At 40.1% G+C, this 22114-nt stretch overlaps 1 protein-coding gene across 3 annotated transcripts in view; it reads right to left on the bottom strand.

Annotated features, from left to right (window-relative positions):
• Nucleotides 1-2586: 2586 nt before the first annotated feature.
• The window catches only part of CHRM2 (cholinergic receptor muscarinic 2), a 107786-nt gene continuing 88258 nt past the window's right edge, over nt 2587-22114 (bottom strand). For 2 of the 3 annotated variants that reach the window (XM_063319661.1, XM_063319655.1), the window contains 2 exons: nt 10267-11702; nt 2587-6986 (listed from right to left, as the gene is read on the bottom strand). In XM_063319661.1, the coding sequence (XP_063175731.1) occupies nt 6965-6986; nt 10267-11663 (1419 nt within the window). In that variant the 5' untranslated portion in view covers nt 11664-11702 and the 3' untranslated portion in view covers nt 2587-6964. Of the gene's footprint in view, nt 6987-10262; nt 11703-22114 lie in introns of those variants that run through there. The other variant, XM_063319667.1, reaches the window with a different exon arrangement.

Below are 22114 nucleotides of genomic sequence, written 5' to 3'. Positions count from 1 at the left end.
GAGACAGGAGAGGAAGAGAAAGGAACAAGTGGAGGGAGGAAGGGGCAAGAGAGGGATGGAGGGAGGGGGGGAAAAACAGAGCAATGATTGAGGGCAGAGGAAAGGGGTGTTTTTCCTTCTCCATTTCTTTGATATCATTCTTGCTGGTTTTATTATTCTCCCTGGTTTTGTGCGTTGGTAGAAATGAAGCTGGCAAGCTCCATTGAGAAGAAGGCAGCAGAGTCAATTTCCTAGTGCTGCCAAGTAGGTTCCCATGTCTAGACAGTGCATACAATGGTTGGCAAAAGGCCAGAAACAGCCAATGGATTTACAAAATAGCAGGATTTCGCTGTATTGATTTTCTCAGGGTGTTTCCAGAACTCAGGGAGAAGTAAGTAGTTACACTTTACAATTTTTTCTGCTAATAAAAGCCCTCAGAGGGAAGCACTTAATGAAGACACTTCTGATCTGGGGGACAGATATCTAAAGATGTCTCTCCAGGGGGAGAGGATGAATAATATTAGATATTACATTAATTGCAAAAGTTACTGGCTGTATGTGGAGGTTGAGGTGAAAATTTTTATTGTGCTTGAGTGTGATTCTACTCTTTTAAAGAAAAAGGTAACCGTGTTCACAGCTCAGTGGTGAAACTGCAAGTCTGACTGAACGGCTTAGGCAGGGAGACGAGTAGTTTGGCACAAGCCGCATCCGTTTTCCCCTGTGTGCAATCCCCCTCTGGCAACAAAGTTTTCTAAATACGTTTGGTCAGTGAAACATGCCTAAACTCCTCAGGGAAGACAAACTAAGCTTTAGTGTCAGTGCTCTGCATTTACAGATACCATTGGTTGTAGGCTTTCTGTAATGTTAAGTGAACTTAAATACATGTACAAAAAAAAAAAAGTGTGCTTGCTGGAAAAAGGGTTTTTTTTGAACTCTGCTTTCCAAAACACATAGAGCAGGGGATTAAGTCTTGGACTGCCATGCTGTGTTTCAAATAAGATTGGCAGCTCCACCCATTTTGAAGTTAACCCTCCTATTTGCAGAAACCTCTTCCATCTGTTAAAAATCTCACCATTGGCATCTTGAGGCCCCCTTGAAGCCATATGTTGGCAATTATAGGATGGTGTAGTGTGTGTGTGAGAGAATTATTTGGACTGTAGCGGTACACTGACAATTTGAGTTACGCATATTGAGGTCTGTGGTGTGATGGTTAGCATAGAGGGGTCTGAAAAAGGTAATTTATTCTTTGAAGGGAAGAGATAAATCAGAAATAAGTAGACTCAGACTGTGGCTTGGAAAAACAAAGTTCATGTGCATATTTGTGTCTCTATTGTAATCTTGACAAGTGTCTTTTGAACATCAGGATCTACCTGTAAAAGAGACATAATAATATTTTCCCACCTTACAGCTTATCAGTAGAGTATGTGCTTTGCGGAGTTCAAGAGACTTGCAAGCAAAGGAATATATTCAAACACATAAATTTATCTAATTGAGAAAAAGGCAGGCAAAAAAGTGAATTTTCTGGCTTTCATTGTGGAAAGCTTATGGACAGAATGGTGGTGAAAGGGCTGAAGGTGCGCTTGGACTGAAGAAACAACAGAGCAAATGGCAGTGGTGGAAAGTATAAAGTCCTGAAAAGGTAGAAACAGAGAAAATCCTCAAATATTAACAAAGGAAAAATTTAGAAAGAAGAAAAGCAATATAGAGCACCTTATCAAAATTACTTCTTTCCATTCTGGAGCGGCTGGGCTGAAGTATCCTGATCCTGACAGAGCTGATGATACACCCACTATTCTCAGGAGACCCACTCTTCAATCACTTGTCAAATTGCTAGACTGACTGTACACCAAAAGCCAGATTTACCTGGGCAAGGATGGTCCCCAGTCACTACCACTGGCTTCCTCTGCTGCATCTGAGCCCCTCTTCTCCTGAAGTGGGTGTGAGATGGTATCTTGAGACCCTGAGGAGCTGAAGATATGCAACCTATGTTCTTTATTCCTACTCCCAGAGGATTTCTAGGTATGCTATGCAGTTAGGTTTGCATTTATAAGGCAAAGGGAACTCAAAATACATTTGGTTGTTAGCGGTACCATCTCCCCCCATAGCAATAACTAAAAACTTATTTTCCTTTGATATAACAGGATGCCTACAAAAGAGTCTTAACTATTCCCTTTTAACACTTGGATGACAGAAAAATATAGAGGAATGTCATCATATTGGAGGCCCTTGTCAGACTGCTGAAGGGACCTTGCAGTTAAAAGGTGAAATCTGAAGGAAGCAGAGTCACCCGGGGAGGTGAACTGAGGGAGGAACAGAGATGTGGACAAGACAAGGATGAGTGAAGTGGTGCTCCAGACCTTTCTTGAACTTCACACTTGCCAAGAAGACTGGACCAGATGATCCTTGAGGTCCTTTCCAACCTGGTATTCTATGATTCTACGATTCTATGAAGTCTGGCAAAAACGAAGTTAGAATTTTTCTCTTCATTACTACAGACAGTCTCACAGCCCCAGGGCTACTGTAGGGAAATTATTTTTCTCCACTTATTATTCCAGTTTCACATTTCACAGTGTAGTTCACTCAGTAAAAAGAAAAAATAAACAAAGATAACACATACAAAAACATTTTTATTATTGTCATAATTTGCTGTTTAATGCAATACTTTAACTAGGAATACAACTCAGCAGAAGTACATACACATATATTGCATGTAATTTTAGTTGAGTATTCAAGATATTTCAAACCCTCATCATCTCAGTCCTTCATGAGTTATTTTGGTGAAGCACCTTCTTCTTTTATCCTGCATAACGTATTTGAATGTTGCTGAATAACACAGACATTTTTCTTCCAAATGGAGCACAACATTACATCCAAATTCCCTGTTAACGTGACTTTGTCAAACTCTGCTTTCACTGTATGAATGTTGTGTATATGTATATATCTATACAGCATATATAAATATATCTCTATAATGTATATATAATCAAATGGGTCAGCTTTACACAGCTAACCATAAACTTGTGCTTATCTTATTTATATGAGTTCAAATGTACGGCATCAAGAATTTGACCAGACCCGACTTGTAAGATCCTCAGTTCCCAGTCTTACCATGTGATTTTGGATATCACGTACACGTAATACATTCCCTACTTCCTTGCAGCAGGATTTTCTTTTGAAGAAAAGAATGCAGTTGTTTTTTTTATATAAATGAATAACTGGTTTTCCATACCCTTAAGTTAAAAAATGTCTCAAGAAGAAATGAGGTTCTTCCTCGTACATAGAGCTTGAAGAATAATTGGACATTCATTGTAATTATATTTACATTATAACCTTATCTGGATAGTATTACACATAATGTATTACTTTTTTACACAGTCAAGATACGGTGTTGGTCATGTTAAAACACGCTATCTAAAGGTATTTACAAACTGCTAGTCTCTAACTTACCACCCACCTTTACAAAGTGGCACCAGAATTAAGAGCTAAGATATAAAAAGGTTTGTTTATTGGCAATCATGGCACTCTCGCCAAATTTGTTACTTTTATTACTACCGCTACTACCATAGTGTGCTTCAGAGAAGGGCTGTCTTTGGGGTAGAGGAGTAGAGACAGAGCCTCTGGTGGGGGCAGAAATCCTCCCGCTCTTCCCCTCAGCCCCTGAGCTGGGGGGTGCAGAGAAGCAATCCAACCATGACCTGTCTGTCCCTTTGCAAGTTAGGGCATGCCAAGCTTGTCCCCCTGTGCTTTCTTCAGTGCTGCCAGGTGAGACGGTACAAACGTTAAACACCCAGCTAAATCCTTCCATCCGAAGGCCACTCCAACATGGGCTGTGATCATAGTGTCTCACGTACCACCCACAGCCGATTCTCCCAGATGGTCAGAGCACTCTGGGGCAAAGAAAATAGTTTCTATGTGCTTCTTGGCAGGGGAGGTAAAAAAAAATTTTAAAAAAAGAAAGAAACTCGCTATAAAAAGATGAAAAAGAATAGCTACCCAATGACACTTTTCAGGTTACGCAGAGCTCTGGAAAGCAAAAAGACACCAAGATTTGTTTCCCTTTATTTGGTTAATACCAGACTGAAATGTGTATAACAAATCTACCCAGTACCCTGAAATATGAGGCCTGGGAGAACTGATACGCTCGTGTGAGCCACTAGTCCCACAATGTAGCAAAAGAGGCCATAGCAAAAGGAAGGAAGTGAAAATACAGGATAAATAATTGCATTGGTTGTGGTAAATGATTCATGTCCAGCTCAGCCTTGCTATAACTGCATTCTTAGGCTTGGTTTCTCAGTGTATACTTTGATAGTAAGCATTGGAATAAAAGGGGATTCAAGGGAAGGGGGGGCTGCCTTAGCACTGCACAGGGCATAAAATTCATTCATGTTGTTGTATGATATTCTATGACAAGAACATTCACTTTTTGCTATTACCCACCATTGTCTCTAATATGGAGATGACAAAACTGGGGAGAAAGGGAATTGATTTAGCTTTGTTTCACGTGAGGACTTTTTTTTTTTTTTTTTTTTTTTTTTTTACTTCCAGTTTAAAACCTGTGCAGAAAGGATTTATAGAACTTCTCACTCCACACAGTAGTTTGGGCTTTCATGAAGGGGAAATTGCATGCTAGGGAAGGCAGTATTTTTGGTGCGGTTAAAAAGTGTGAATACTAGCATTCACAGTGCCCGAAAGGCAAGAGAAACTGCACACCTGTAGCTGAAACACAGGTGACAGATACTTCTTACAGTGAGGAAGGAAGAAAGCAAGCTTTTTGTCAAGACTGTGACAAAAGAAGAAAGACAGGCAGAGAAATGAGAAAAAAAGCCACAGCAAATTAAGGACCATCTATCAGCTTCCTTCAGGGAAAGGTTTTCTATGAATTAAAAAAAAAAAAAAAGGTTTCTTAGAAGACTGGAGCTTTTCAGGATATACAGGAACAATAAAAGCAATACTGTATAGAAATCACATCCCTAGCAAGTGTCTCTAGACATGTTATATAAAACATCTGTAGACCCAGGGGTGAAAAAAAGCTTGCTTCTTTTTAGCTTCTCAATTTCTACCACTTGCACTGCTGTCAGCTGAGAGTACAGAGCCATCTAGGAGGACATCTTTAAAAATATCAAAGGCTATTAGACTCTAAACCCACTACCTGTCAGCAAACACCTCCTGCTCATAGGACCAGAGCTTGTTTTCCTGCTCTCTGTTTCTTTCCTAAGAGTTTGGCTTCTCACGAGAAGCAACCTGGCTTGTCAAAAAAATAAAGATCTATGGGAATAATTGTTAGGGGAAGTGAGGGAAAAGAAATATCAGCAGCACTCTTCCTGTCCCCCTCAGCTACATCAGGCCAGTTTTGCAGCATAAGGTGGTTGTGAGGATCCTTTACCTATTTGGTAAAAGTTTTGGGTAACAGAAGTGACAAAAAGAGGTGCTGCCAGCAGAAGTGAAAAATTCAAAGTGTTCCACCTCGGCACCACGGGAGAAACCAGGAGCTGTATCCCCAGGCAGCACTGGGGCAGCTGTTGCATCCATAGGAATTAGAGAACAGGGATGAAAATTAATCAAAAATGGTGAAGGGGTTTGTGAGTTTACTAGCAAGCCCTGCTGCAGAGCAGACACATGGACACATTCAAATCCATCAGGAGATGAAACAAACAAAAATTATCTATCCCATCCTGGCCCTTTTGCAGCTAGTATGGCCAGGAGCAGCTGGGACACCCCGAGGGTTTCCTCACTGGTGTGTGGGCTGTTCTCACCACAGCCATGATCGCTAAAGATGCCTCCTCTTGTCAATATGTTTTCCTCCACCAGAAAAATACAAAACAGAGGGCTGATAGATTTAACACTTGCTTTTGTCCCCTTCACGCTTTGTGGATGACAAACAACTGATCCCTGGGGTCCATTTGAACACTCCTGTTGTGATGAGCATTTGTAAGACAGGAAGGAAGAAAGGAGGAAATAAAGGAAGGAAGGAAGACAGAAAGATAGAAAGAGAGAAAAAGAAAAAAAGAGAAAAAGAGAAAGAGAGAAAAAGAGAAAGAAAGAAAGAAAAAGAGAAAAAGAGAGAGAGAGAAAGAAATAAAGAAAGAAATAGAGAAAAAGGAAGGAAGGAAGGAAGGAAGGAAGGAAGGAAGGAAGGAAGGAAGGAAGGAAGGAAGGAAGGAAGGAAGGAAGGAAGGAAGGAAGGAGAAAGAAAGAAAGAGCAATCTGACTTATATAGATGTGTCTGTTGGCTTTGGACTATTTTTCATCAGGTGGTGTTCAAACACTTTGCTGTCTCTAAACAGATCCTCATGATTCCTAATAAATCAAATGAAAATCCCAAACAGAAGGCTGACAGAATTTTTTCTTGGGTTTTGTCCTCACTGGAAAACAGATTTCTCAACCTTACGTCAGCTTTTTTCTTTCTTTCTTTCATTCATTCTTTTTTCCTTTTTTTTTTTTCTTTCTTTTAACCATAGTTGTCTTTAATACTCAGAAAAGATGCCAGTTGGATTGACATATCTTCAGGCTGTTGTCCTCTCCCTGGAGAGTGAAGGTAGGGCTGGCCTGTGAGAGTACAAGTCACTCCCGACAGGCTGCTGACATGACAGCCCCTGCTGCAGCAGGGCTACAGTCAAAGGTTGGTTGGGCCTTTTCAGTTTTAGTCTGTTTCTGGAAATAGTTAAAAGGAAGAAAAAAGGAGGGCAAGAAGTGCTAGTTACATTTTTTTTCATTGTTGTTTGTTTGTTTGTTTGTTTTTTTCTTCATGAGTCACCTGTACAGTTTGCTCAATTTCTATGTGAAACAGAAGTGGCCAGCACAGCACATGGTGTGGACATGCCGCTGGGATCCTCTGGCCAAGCCCAAGGTGAAGACATGGCAGCACCAGCAGCAGGGCCACCTGGGGCCTTGGGGGCGACGGGGCGCGGGTGACAGCCAGGGAAGCCGGAGTGGGTACCCAGGGAGTGCTGCTCTTCAAGACCGACATCTACATCTTGCAGAACTATCACTCAGAAGGGAAGTGAAACCTGGTGAACGTGATTTGGGACACAAAGGAAAGACATGAGAGCTCAAAAGACGTTCAAAAGAACAAATCATTATGCGGCTCTGAAAGATCATCCCAGTTTTTGTCTTACTGAGCCACAATCATCTGAAGACCTGAGAGGTTCCCAGTATCTCAAGGCAAGGCTCTTTCTCCTCTCTGCCTCCAGGAGGGGGTAGACAGTGTCATGAGTAAGTGTTGGCTCTGCATCTCCCACCAGCTGCCAGAGAGTGCAACACAGACACAATCCCATGCAATGGCTTGAATGTTAGATGATTATTTTCCATGCGTATAAACCATGTTGGCGTGTGTGTTTGCATGCCTGTGTGCACGTACGAAGGTGCGTGTCATGTATTTTTACGTTGTTAATTGGCTGTGAATGTGGATCTACTATGGAAATATTTTTTTCATTGAACTGGTACGAGGTGAAAACACAAGACACACACTGGATTGTGTGTCCTGCAAGACTTTTAAATATACTATAACGCAAACCAAAGCATCTTGTCCTTTAGGATCAAATGCAGGGGTGATGCTAGGGAGATGTCCTAGAAAACTTTACACTGAAGGGCTTTCTTTTTCTTTTTTTTTTTTTCCATGAACACTGTCCCAAAAATATTTTTTTTCAGCATGGTATTTTGAGTGTCATCACATCACATGATGAAAAAATATAATTGTAATCTATATGTTGCACTTAACCTGTAGAATTGTCCTTAGTTGTTAGAAGAATTCATAATTTATGAAGAAGGTCAGAATATTAAAGGTCAAAATATCAAAGGTCAGAATAAAGGATTTGCAGACCTGCTGGAAAGCTGGAGTTAAAAGATTAAATAAAAATATACAAACCGTGATTTCCCAATTTGAGTATCTGTACTATTGATACAGCACTTGCTGAAAGCAAGCAGCAGATGTGCTTCTCTTACAAAGCTCTTCTAAAGAAGTAAGATTTAGAATAATTTTATCTTTGATTGCTATCAGGATTTTTAACACTGTAGGAGAATAAATGGTCTAGAAATGATAATGTAAGTCTTTCCTTTGACCTGTCAAGATAAGCCTAGTGAATGTAGTTTTGAAAGACAAGCAGCACTCAGTTTTGCAAGCCTTATCATCGAGTTATTCTTCCTTACAAGGAAGAAGATCAAAATAGTGATAGTAAATATGACTTAAGGCGAGTGAGAGTTGCAAAATTAGATCCTTGGCTGCATGGAGATACTTAGATATATTAGGATGAAATCACTAAGGGTATAAAATCAATGAATGCGTATTAAGACACATTAATCCTGAGTTTAATGTGGCCTTAATTTACTGCAGTTTAATCCTCCTCATTTTCACTTTCTGCTAGGAACTTGTACTTTGAAACATGAAAATTGTCATATTGCCAAACTGCTTTGACACTGCGTTTCAATAAGCTTGTCAAATGTAAAACTTGTCCACAAGACTAATTTCCCTGTAATCTCGAAGGCTGTTATTTTGAAGTGCGTTTTGGAAGACTCTAACATACATGAAATAATGTGCATGAAATAACAGAATGATTTGGTGTCCTATTTGGTAGGTGGCTTTCACTCCAGAAGACAGTCTCTCAGGACACTGTCTATGCAGCAAACTACTTTTTTGGGTAACAAAATCTGTAGGTGTACCTTCACCAATGTCTGGAAGTTAGAGCTACTAAAAAGGAGGTAACTAGAGTATGCATAACTCACAGACAATTGCTGTTTTCAGCAATCTGATACGCTTTGTCCAATCCACACAGTGCTCAGTTGTGCTACAATAAATATCAAACTTTGAAATTGTAAATTCTTTGCCAGGCAGAAAGAATCTGAATTTGAGCTGGTGTGGAGTAGCAGATAATATCTGAACCTTACCTCTGCCAGCCCTGCATCCAGACTGTTTCATTATCTGTTTTTGTGTAATCACTGTTTTCTTCTCTGCCTTTTTGTTAGCATTATCCCTTGGCTTATAGTGAAAATATTGCTCCCAGCTGGTTCAAAAGGCAACGTAGCCAGTATCTTTTCCACAAAGTAAACCTCTTGTCCAGGATACACCTAGGAAGGCCCTTGGTTTCACACTAAGGGCTTAGGCAGAGCTTGATCCATATGGGCACGTCAGTCCATCTTATTCTTTTCCCCAATAAACGAATGTGAATCATCTTTTGACTCATCAAGAGCATAGTCATCTAATATTAACTACTCATTCTGTGGAGCCTCAGCATACCTGTTCATCTGTACATCCAGCTTTAAAAGGATGTAACCTTCCTAGTAATAACCTTGTTTCTATTCTTTAGCTGAGGCCCTTTGTTTGGCCACCATGGTGACTGACTGGGTGAGACCTTTGAATCTACAACTTCTTTAGATATTCAATCTTCGTGCCCTAGACAAGTAAGGTACAAAATGGAAGAAAAGCTTGATGGAGGTAAAAGACAAATCCACGGGTGGATATTATATGACAAACAAACTGAACAAAATTGTCTCAAAAGCTTTGGTTTACACAGATGCTGAAATAGTCTTGGGATGTAGCAGTCTGGAAAAGACCGCTTTTTTTTCACTTTTACCTTGAAGCGATGAAGGAATCACAGAAAAAAAGCCCCTAGGAGGGGGCCAGTGGCAGACCTTGAACGATAAACAGGTTAGGCAATGGTTACATGTTGAGCATAAGAACACTTTCAGAACTGATGAAGTTTTTGAAATGGTAGTGTCATAAACAACATAAAATAACTTTCATTATGATTTACCTAACATTAAGGTTCTTACATAATGGTGACAAAAAAACCTTAGACAACTTTCAGCTTTAGAAACCTTCTACTGTGATCCATTCAGATTATGTAAGGATCTTCCAAACTCCTATGACTCTTCCACACAGTTATTGTTAAAATTTCCCTTTTTTTCCCCTAGATGAAGACATAGTAAACAGACACAAGAAAAAAAAAAAGGAGAACAAGTATTTTACACAGAATGACAAAAAATCGTAGACTCTAAAGCCCTTCTGCAGAATACTCTCAAAAAGCAAGGAACTATGCCTCCAGTCCACATACTTGAATAATTCCTCAAACATACCCATGTCCTCAAGATTTATTTTCAATGATTAATAAATGTTTTTAAGTGTAGTTCTCAGGGGTGGAGCTGATGCCCCACGTCAGTATTTCCACTAACATCTTGGATTGCACATTCCGTAGAAGAGCATAAAGTGCTGTGACATTGTGGGTTTTTTTTTAATTGAATTTGAAACTTCTTCACCCTTTCCATTATTATTTTTATTATTATTATTATTTTTACCTTGTTGCTCCTATATTCTTGTAATGACACATAAGAAGGTGCTTAAAGGTCTTCTTGAAAGTGGCATTGCAGAGCGCATAACAAGCAGGGTTAATGGTGCTGTTGATATAACAGAGCCAATAACCTATGGTCCATACAGTGCCGGGGATGCAGGATGTGCAGAAGCTGTTGATGAGCACCATCACATTGTATGGTGTCCAGGTGATGATGAAGGCCAGAAGGATGGCCAAAATAGTCCTTGTCACTTTCTTCTCTCTAGAAGGAGGTGGTTTCTTTTTGGCTGGCTGCTTTGTCATCTTAACGATTTTCCGGGCTACACTGTTCTGCTTTTCCTCCCCGTTGCTGCCTACAATCTCCACAGTAGTGTTGGTGGGGGCAGAGCAGTCACCCTTTTGGGACTTGGTGACTATCCTGATGCATGTCAGCTTGGAGTTCTCCACTTTGAGATGGTCTTGGGAGGCAGAAGCCTGGCTGGCATCTTTGGCAGCTTCATCCTCTTTCATGTTGGAAGCAACAACACTGACAGAGGTGGAGTCGTTGGAGCTCTCCTTTTCCTCCCCTTGAACACAGTTCTCTGTCACAGTCTCTTCAGTGGTTTTTCCATTCTGAATTTTGCTGTGCTCCAACCCATCCCCACTGGTTGGGATGTTGTTATTGTTTGGTTTCACTATTTTACCTTGGACAAGGCTGGGGGAAACCGTATCTTGGTTTTGGGCAGCTTCCTTTTTCCCTTTCTTTATCCGACTCTTACTGGCTCGAGAGATTTGCCAGTAAAGGACAGTCATGATGATAACAGGCAAATAGAAGGCTGCAATGGCAGTGCCAAAAGTGACGGCAGCATTGGAAAAAAACTGGATGTAGCAATCCCCATCTGGGACAGTCCTTCCTCCCACAATAAACTGCCAGAAGAGAATTGCAGGGGCCCACAGGATGAAGGAGAGCACCCATGCAGCTGCAATCATCATGCCTGCCATCTTAGTGGTCCGCTTTACAGGATATGTCAGAGGCTTGGTGACACAAAAGTATCTGTCAAAGCTGATAATGAGGAGGTTCATTACAGAGGCGTTGCTGACCACATAGTCAAGAGCCAGCCAGAGGTCGCACACCACAGGCCCTAAGGGCCAGTAGCCTATCACAGTGTAGAGGGTATATAGGTTCATAGAAAAGATGCCGATGATCAAGTCAGCGCAGGCCAAGCTGAACAGGAAATAGTTGTTGACAGTCTGTAGGTGCCTGTTGACTTTGATTGACACCATGACCAGGATGTTCCCAATTATGGTGACTAGACTGAGAGACCCTGCTACCAGGACGATGAAGACCACCTCAACTGTTTTATAGGGGCTCTCCAGAGCCATCATATTTTCAGTGGAAGAGTTTATGTACGTTGAGTTATTCATTTCTGTTCTGCTAACAAGGTACCAAATTAACACTTAAGCCTGCAGAGGAAAAAACAAAACAGATACCATTGTGAAGTTAGTCCCTTTGCTTTTAGGAAATGGATCCTAGAAAAACTACTTGGAAAGAGTTTAAAGGTAGAAGATGTGTGCAGAAGGACGAGTCAGCTTTGGCTAATGAAAACACCTTGCAACATCAGATATTCTCTTAGGAATAACATACCAATAAGATATCTCTAAATACGACAAAGACACAACATTTGAATCCAGATCTAGATTTGTAAGTTCTCAGATTCATTTTTCCCTTTGTTTTGTTATACAGCTATTAATGATTTGAAAATTTTGGAACCAGATATGAATGTTGATTTCTTTCCTACCAACAAATAGTTCACTTTGCTCATTTCAAACCCTATTCCAAATAAAAGAAAATCCAGTCATAAGGGGATGCTGTTCTTATAACCTGAGGTGAAGATGTGATTTACCAGGAGCCGGGGCACACAAAGGTGACTTGTGTTTCCATCTTTCCGTCATGTTCCACCTGTTTATCCTTCTTAGAGGGTTACGGAACAAGTTTGTATCATGTCTCATTCATTTTTTTACACCGCAGTTACTTCTTCTGTCAACACTTGCAGAGATTTTGGCACTCCATCAAACTAAAGTTATGAGCCTCCCAATAAACAAAAAAGGGTAGGTCTATTGAAGTCAATAGAATTAGGAAACTCACCTCAGATGAACACCTGGCTATCTAGTTAGATGTGTACAAGTTTGTGGGGTTTTTTTCATTTCAGTGAGACTAAAGTGATTTTTACATCCTCTTGACTATTTGTACCTGGAAAAAGGATTGTTGTTTGCTTTTTTTTCAACATGATGAGGTTTTCTCTTGGTGCCTGCTTGCTTGTACTTCTCTCAGTTTTTTCAAATCACATTCTTTTAAATCTGTATCATATAAAGCTATGACAAAAGGTATGAAATGGATAGCAGGGTAATGATAAAGAAAGAAACAGATAAAAATCCGTTTTGTTTATACACAGCAATGTATGCCTTGTATAGCCTACCAGCAGTACTCAATAAATAGTAATTAAAGTGCTAGAAATATACATTTGATAGAAGACCAAGAAAATAGCACATGCTTTTGCCTTAAGGATACATACTATCTTTTTGTGCATCCCCTGTAAGTCAATCAAATACACTGGAATTGTACAGCTAGTCTCTGACCGTTCCTTATTTATGAGCTATGCTCAAGGGATTGTTGAGGCACGAAGGCCAGATGTAACAGAGGAGTTAGGTTGTGTCTAATTGGAATATTCTCCTTTTTTCCCCACCTGTAAGGCATCACTTTAATACAGAGCTTCTAAAAGTGGGGGTGCAATCAAAGGAAGACAAAAAAATTCAGTTATGCTTGGCTCCTCCATACAGCAGCAATTAAGGAATCTTTCTCTGCCCCCTGTGACTAACCTGCTGATGTACACATATATACAATCCATGTCACTTAAACAGAGCAAAGCATTTTCAGTGTCATTTCATCACTGCATATTTTTCTTATATGCAACAGGAAGAAGATGATGCAAAATGTCAGCACAACAGCAAAAACCCTTCTGACCTCTAAGAAAAATAAGCAAGTCTGTCTCTGTGGAAAAATCAAAAAGCTATACCAGGGTAAAGGTTTTCTGTCTGAGGCCACTTTGTAATCTTGTAATTTACACTTAAAGAAATACAGCTGCAGAAGGTGGGGCTCATGCATTTGCCTTTGGTTTAAAAAACAGCTAAGATTTGTTTGCCAATTCCATGTTGAAGTGAATACATGAATAAATAGAGCAACATAAGGCTAGACATACATTTTTTTCTTACTACCTGTTCACAGGTACATCCCTAAAATCCTTGGGATCAGGTTCAAGAGAGCAAAAGTGTGAGGAGGAATGCTTTAATTAAATATGTGCTTTGTACAGTAAGAATAGGCTGAGGGCAATATAACAGAATTTACAGTCTGTGTAAAAAATAGACAGGAGAAAAGCCCAGACTTCTTTAATATATAGGACTGTCATTTCAGCAATTCACTGTGTGCTTTTCACCCAAAACCTCACAGCTGAGCAGCTGGCTATCCAGTTAGACGTGTAAGATATCAATTTTTTTGGGACAAGCTAAGAACTTCTCGAAGCAGAGTTGTTTACGGACATTCTTGACAGAATGCATTTTTGATGAAAAGGCAAAACAACTCACGGAGATGTATTGATTTCAGAAAAATTTCAGCCGAAAGAGGTTGTGATCTAGGGCTCTGCAGCTACCTCTGGTGACAGAGAGTGAGAGGGGGAGCAAGAAGGGAAGAGAGTGAGAGAGAGGATCAGAGCTGAAAAAATGGTGCTTTATGATAAGAAAACAGGTGTTTTTCTAGAATTTAATTTTGAAAAAATGTTCAGTGGTTTTGTTTTCATTCTACTGAAGAACTAAAATTCATCTTAAAACCTTAAAACTTGTTGTGAAACCAAATTACCACCTCCCAGCTAACTTTATTCCTAACTCTTTTCAGCTGATTTTTTTACCCACTTCCAGTGGAAATTTTGGTAAATCAGTATAAATTCTCTGGATTTTATTGTCTTCTGTGCAAGGAGTTGGATGAGAGCTAAAAGCTAATTGTACTTGTTAGGAATAGGATTTCACTATGTTCTTTTGAATGGAAGCAAACTGAGGAGTCCCTTTCCCAGTGATTTCTCTTTGCACAAAACTTTCCTGCCATAAGGAGTCCGGTAGTTCCGGACTGCACATCGCATTGACCATTATGGCTTTCTTAGGTATATATATGTAGTAGGAGAAACATACCTGCTATCACTTACTCCAGTAAAATCTTCCTTTGCTTGCATCAGTATGATTGTTAAGTGAACCATGTTTTGCTGTGTGTGTTGACGAGAAGGTATAGGGCTGGAGAAACATTTGATTTCAACTGACACGTATCATTGCTGCTGATAGTACTACCACTACATGAGCAGAGACAGGGGTATGCATGCTTCCTAACCCAAGAGCCCCTGAAATTTCCTGGACTTCTTCCTGTTGGCTCCAGTAGGGTTTGAATCAGGCCCATAGTGAGGTTTCTGTTTCTTATTGTGTCCGCTTTCTCCCTTGGTACAGGACTGCCTGTGGACTGCTTTTGTTTTTTGTCATGCCACAGAGTCCATCTCTTCTGCTGGAGAGGCAGTTGTTATGGGAACAGATGTTATTCATCAGGCAGACCTACGGGGCAGAGGCATTTTAAGGTAATATGACCTCCTGTTATGAGAAGTACCAGATCTTATTCTTCAACAAACAGAGCGCTCCTCTGCAAGCCCATGAGTGTTTGTGTGAGTTGCACAATATGTCACTGACTCCCGTGGGCTACCATAATTTATCCTTGTATACTAAATGCATTCTTGCTAAAGAGACAATACCCAGAAAAGGCAAGAAATTTCTCTTGTGACCTGAAAACAAATCAAGTTCATTTTCTGGAATATATTTTAAAATATATATGACTTTGTGGAATGCAAACACCATAATCGTTGCACGGAAAATGCCCAAAGCCAAGAAATCCACATATAAAATAATTCATTGCTTGATATTTGATATGTAGTTGGAAACATTTCCAGTGCAGTATTTTCTCCCCTCTAAAGAATTCATAGTGCTGAAAATGATTCCCTTCACTTCTCTTGACTAGACATGGGTTTGGGGCAGAACTGGGGCATTTGGTGGGCTAGAAGGTTCATGTACTTTTGGCCTGGTGTGATGCCAGGTCATTTTGCCATGAGTAGTAGACAGGCAGAAGCAGGGCACAGGTGGGTTGACCTGGACTATTATTAGCACTTGCAAGGAGAAAAGTAGTCCAGGCTGGCACAGGCTGGAGTAAACCTTCAGAGTATGCTGACAGCCATGGTGTGCTTTGCTTTCCTTCATTTACCTCCCTAGAGATTTCTTGGAACAGCAACATGTCTGATGGGTGAAATCTGCAAACTGGTTCAGTGTAAAAGGGAGCGGCCGTGAGTGTGAGGAAGAAAAATTATGCCATTGAGGGTGTTCATCCCATTCCACTGCAGACCATGAGGAGGAGGCCTGCAGAAACAGGAGGGCAAGGAGAAGGAACAAGGACTGCATGTCACCCTTAGGATCATGATCCTCAAACAGGAGGTACTTAGGTACTACATCTTGCTGACTGTGCTTTCCACTTGCTCTGACACGATCCCATCCCTTTGGTGCAGATGAATCTTGTAGCAATAACTAACTTTAAATTTAGAATATATCTCCAACATCTGTCACAAAACAGACTATGGAAATGTTGTGTATATTGAAAAAAATGGCTGATACGCCATGCCTGTCAAAGCTTGTTAGACAAATCCCTCCTCGGCGTTATGCATATTGCCAAGTTAAATATGGTAAGGATTTAATGGCTTCTTTGAATCCTCTGAAGCCATATGAAGGTCAAGGCATGAAAGAGGAAACAAACTATCTGTACCTGAAACTTATATTTGTGATTTAAATGGGATTACCCTGGAACCTATGTGCATTGCTACTCTGAGCACTTTTCAGCATTCAGCTCTCAAACAAAAGGAAAATATACTTTTTTAACTTCTCCTCTTTGATCCAGTTCCTCTCCAGTCCGGACCTATGTAAATTGGATTTGATTTTTGCTGTAGCAATAACAGATTTATTTTTTTCCTGAATTGATTTTGATGCTGAACTGCACCGGTTTTGATTCTAAATTCCTTCCTGGCACCATTTAAAGCCACAGTGTGACAAAAAAGAGAGAAACAAAATCCCTAAGCCCAGGACAAGTATACTAGGCATGTTAGTCAGAATTTATTACAGACTTTAAGAGAGATTATAAATCTAGTCAAGGCTTTTGGAAAAAAGAAACAAACCCACTACATTTCAGAAAATTCCCAAATATCAGAAGACTAAAGTCTTCACCACATGGTTACCTTCTGCAATCCATTTGAAACTAGAAACATCTTTGCAAAGTGTTACTGCCTCGGTGTGGTCCATTCTTCCCATTTTCATGCACTTTTGTTTTTCTCAATCAACACATGTCCTACAAAAAAAGATATTCTGTGGGCCTGTCTGGATCTACTTATTATGAAGGGTACCTAAGGGCAAAATAAACAATTTCTGCACATATCTTGAAACAACAAGCAGATCAGAGTCATACAACATTAACAAAAGCAGACTAGCACCATTCCACTAATGACAATTGAAAAAAAGCAAAAATAAAAATACTCCCCCAAAAGCAGCAGGGAACTATACGTGAGTAGGTGGCAGAGCTGGCATCAACACTCCTGCCTCAGTGCTATTGTTAGGGCCTGAGCATTTGTAGAGCTGTAAACTACATCTTGCTCACTGCTGCTCTACTAGCCTGAAACTGGTAAATATAGTGCCATGAGCCCAACTGGTTTGTATTCAAAATCACGGAATAATTTAGGTTGAAATAGATGTTTAAGATCATTGAGTCCAACCGTAAACCTAACACTGACAAGTCCACCACTAAACCATGGCCCTCAGCACCACATCTACACATCTTTTAAAAACCTCCAGGGATGGTGACTCAACCACTTCCCTGGGAAGCCCGTTCCAATGCTTCACAATGCTTTCAGTGAAGAATTTTTTTCTAATATCCAGTCTAAACTTCCCTTGGTGCAAGTTAAGGTAGTTTCCTTTTGTCCTATTACTTATTACTTGGGAGAAGAGACTGATCCCCACCTTGCTACAGCCTCCTTCCAGGTAGTTGTAGAGAGCTATAATGTCTCTCCTCAGCCTCCTTTTCTTCAGATTGAACAACAGCAGCTCCCTCAGCTGCTTCTCACAAGCCTTGTGTTCTAGACCATACACCAGCTTCATTGCTCTTTTTTGGACACGCTCCAGCACCTCAATGTCTTTCTTGTAGTGAGGGGCCCAAAATTGAACACATTATTTGAGGTGGGGCCTCACCAGTGCCAAGTACAGGGGGATGACCACTTCCCTGTTCCTGCTGGCCACAGTATTTCCGATACAAATTCACACAAAGAAAAATATAGGTAGTTTAGACAAAAAAAAATACAATAATGTCTCTAGTTTCAGGAAATAACCAAAAGGAAGCAGTTTTTCCTCAAAGGTCTGGTTAATTATGTATTATTACTATATTGGTATGGTTGTTGTTACTATTACTATTTTTATGCTGATAGTGACCCACTGGTACTAGAGCACTTAATCTATTGATATCTTTTTGTAAATATAGTTTTGGCTGCAGATAAGTCTTTGTTTTTCAGGACCTGTGTAATCAAGAGAGAATTTGCATTTGGTCTTTAGGCAGCTGACATCATTCCAAGTTAAATTCTGCATCTTAATGCATTGGGCAAACCTGAAAAATATGCTTAATAGGTATGGTTTTATCTAACTGGTTTTGATCTACAAAAAGTGATTTTTACCTCCTGGACTAGAGGAGATAACTTCACTCACATGCCTCCTTATTCTTGCTGGGATTGTATATAAAGAACCCTTGGTCCCAAACCAGTGAGCAAATAGCCTAGTCTCCTGGTGAAGTTATGGCAAGGCTTTTCTCAACACTCTGGTGGAACCATATAATGTGGTTGCCCAAATGGCAGAAATGACTGAATACAATGGTCTATATAATTTCTTCTGTTCTACCTGCAATACTGTGCACCTCAGCTTGTCAGAGGTTCTTAAAAGCTAGAGGCAAATTGCAGAATGGAAGTTGAAAAGACAGAGTGCTTCACCATTACATTTCAGGCAAAGTTAATAGTTCAGGACACCTTCGCTTTGGAAAGCTAGAACAGAATAGGATTTTTTTTCCTTTCTTCTGGTAAGCTGTGAAGTGTGGGAGTCTGGAAATCCAGTTACTAAGATCAAAATAATTTTATAACCCAGAAATCAGAGAAAAAAGTAATTTTTGGTCTATGGAGCACGAAGGGCAAAATGGAGCTCGTATTGAAACATCCCACAGTTCTCTCTAGAGGGTTGAGTTAAATGGATAGGATCTCCATCTAGAGGCACAGAAAGGCAGCTGCCATGCAAAGCAATCATTTCAAGCAGTAGGTTGGCTTCAAAATATTTTGAAAATTTAGATGCTTACTTATCTCTCAGAGGGAGGAGCCCCACTTTAAATTACAATGTACTATTTATTGGAATTAAGGAGCAGAGATATAATTTGATGAAATTCTGAAACCTTTACAGTTAGATATTCTTGTTGCAAACAGTCAGAATACTGACGCATAATCAGGCTGGGTTAACCACTGCACAGACACACATGCCTGAGCTTACCCACTGCAACCAGTATTATTTAGTTGTCACTTTGGGCATGATCTAGCTCAACATGTTTCAGAGTAGGTTGTAAATGGATCAGAACAGTGACTGGTGTCATCAAAATGTGGCAAAACTAGGAACAAGCTTATGCCACACACACATTCCATGCTGATTTCCACTTGCAGAGCTTATAGGCTATCTAGAAAAGGAAGATCAAAGCGACAAGTTGCAGTTTTCCCTCAGTTGACCGAAGCTCCTCATACCAGTGAACCCCAACAAGACAAGTTTTATCTGACTACGGCATTTCATCTTGCCCTATCACTTGGGAAAAGAGACTGACACCCACCTCACTACAACCTCCTTTCATATCCCTTCCTACTTAACTAGCACTTTAAGAACATAAAGGGGGCCTACAGGAAAGATGGGGAGGGACTCTTTATCAGGGAGTGTGGTGATAGGACGAGGGGTAATGGTTTCAAACTGAAAGAGGGGAAATTTAGATTAGATATTATTAAGAAATTCCTTACTGTGAGGGTGGTAATACACTGGAACAAGTTGCCCAGGGAAATTGTGGGTGCCTCATCCCTGGAAGTGTTCAAGGCCAGGCTTGATGGGGCTTTGAGCAGCCTGGTCTAGTGGGAGGTGTCTCTGCCCAGGGCAGGGGTGTTGGAACTAGATGATCTTTAAGGTCCTTTCCAACCCAAACCATTCTATCATTCTATGATTCTATGCTTCTATAACTATCTTCTTCAAGCACTTCAGATAAAATACTCATACCAGAACTCAGCCTAAAATTATACCTGTCCTCAGCCCTGAGAAAGGTTCCCTCTGCAGAAGAGTTATTTAAGCTTCTGTTAAGACTGAATTGAAGATCATTAGATTCCAGGATATATTCTCTGAAGGAACAGTGCCGTGATAGGTAAGTACTCCCTCTGCAGCCCAGCGTGAATTGGAGGCACAGTACTTCATTATCCTCATATCAGCTATCATGCCTGTGCTACTAAATATAAAAACCTTGTAAGACCTACTCAAAGTCCCTGGGTGACAAGTGGCAAAGCTAGGGAAAGAGGAGAGAGTTCAGAAGGCTGAATGAAACCAGCTCACAATTTGTTCTAAATACCTAGAGGTAATGCATAACAGAAATGCATCTCTTATTGAAAACATGTACAGGTAGATCTAAAACCAAACCAAATCAAACCAAACCAAAATACCACCAAATCAAACAAACAAAAACACAAAACCACACTCTTTCTGTTTTTTTCCTGGTTGAAATGATTTTTTTTCCTCCCAAAGCCTGAAGGAATATTGGTGATGAAATAATAACAGAGAGCTATAATACAGTACAGGGGGCGGTTCTCAAAGAACCACTGATTAACTCCCTCAGCCTGCCAGTGAGTCCAGCAAAGATGCTGTGATATTTCAGTGAATCTCTGCAAATCTCTCCCAGCCGTGGAGGTCCTTTTGGGACCCTGAATAAACCCATGGAGACTCTCACTGTTCCTCAGAGATTTTGTAGCCTTCAGTAGTGTCTCTGACAGGAATATTAACATACTGAGGGCCCAAAGGGACTCTTACTGAAGTTAGTGAAAATCTTTCCTTTTCCCTTGGTTGGAAATAGTGTTAGTACATTGCTTTTATCAGTGATTTCCTTATTCACTGGCTTATGATCCATCAGACTCACTTGTGATACCTCTGGATGATTCTTGAACCTGCTTTGGAAAGTACCCGGTTTCTTTACTCAGCAAATACTTTTAAAATTCTTGTAACTCCACCATGGCCACTCTTACATGAAATTCCCAAGAACTTGAAAATCTAGTCCGTTCTGCTTCTGTGTCCATTAATCCTGGTGATTTTTACACATCTTCCATCTTACTTAACAGCTTACCTAAGATGTAGATCAGAAGCACAGAGAAGAAAGCTGACTCAGATATAAAGAGTTGGCTCAAATTCTTTGCAAGAATTTAAGCATAAATTGAACTCAAGTTCAAACTTGCTTCTGAGGCAGCATCTAAATCTTTTTTGTGCTGGTATTTCTGCAGACCACATTCAAGGCAGTGACAGTGAAATAGTGAAAAAAAGTAATTAGGTCTTTACCTCACCAGAAAAGAGTGGTACTTAAATTCCCAAATAACAATTCATATTTCCAAGTGCATTCTGCAGTCTGAGAGGAGTCTATTTGTGAGAGATGGAAAGCTGCTAAGAATACTTAACGAAATGTTTGTAAAATGTTTGAAAATCTCAAATGAGGTGTTTGCTATAGTTAATTATAAACATGTTGATCACAGCTATGAATGTGTGCCGTGAACCTGTATGATCATCTCCCCTTTTGTGGATAGAGAACTTCAAAGATTACATATTCCTTGCCAAAGGAAGGAAATATTTATTTAGCTGTTTTTCTGCAGCATTTATGTTCACAGTTACTACATTATTACAGGCTCTCTAAGTCTCTGACTGTGTTATGTTTCACTAATGACTGCTACCTACTTTAATTACATAAACTGTACTTGCAGACTAATTGCATTTTTACTCCACCACAGGTTTAAGAAATCCATGTCTAATTCTGCTTCTGATGCATGGCTCCTGATATTGGTCTCAACACGCTGCCGTTACTCTTAACAAGGTAAAATGCCTTAGCTTTGCATATGAATAATTCACCATGGCATTAAGAGAAGCCCCTATCCTATGTTTAACAATAATGTGATGTTTAACAAGGTTAACTTAATAACAGGAAATTGGGGGACTTGTCTCTGACCATGTACCTTCTGTTAAAAATATACTCAGCATAACTGGGCCAGGAAAACTAAAATGCATAAGCAAATATTCTCAAACTCTCTGCTCATTTTGATTTTTAAAGAGACATTGCAAAGGTTGTTCACATCAAACTTTGACGTTTTGCATGTTTGCAAAAAAGAAAATAATGGGAACATTTAAAATGCAAGGTTTCAGAAGTGCTAAATGGGGTTATTTGAAACCAAAACTCTTAAAAGCCTAAGGGGTATCAACTAGCACAGAGAGAAGAGCAGGCAATTATTGTATGGATAGATCTGCACTGTGAGACATGAAAAGGCCACATAGAATTTTGTCCCTCGGTGCAAAGGCTTCAGCTCAGCTTCTCCCTGATGGGAGACTGTTTACTACGATTACTAAACACAAAACCTTATGCCTCTGTCACAGTAACTGCTTGGACACAAGTGTGTAGAGGA

Source organism: Chroicocephalus ridibundus, chromosome 1 (genome assembly GCF_963924245.1).
Source record: "Chroicocephalus ridibundus chromosome 1, bChrRid1.1, whole genome shotgun sequence".
Taxonomy (NCBI): Eukaryota; Metazoa; Chordata; class Aves; order Charadriiformes; family Laridae; genus Chroicocephalus; species Chroicocephalus ridibundus.
The sequence above is the reverse complement of the archived record's forward strand: the minus strand, read 5'-3'. Positions and strand labels throughout refer to the sequence as shown.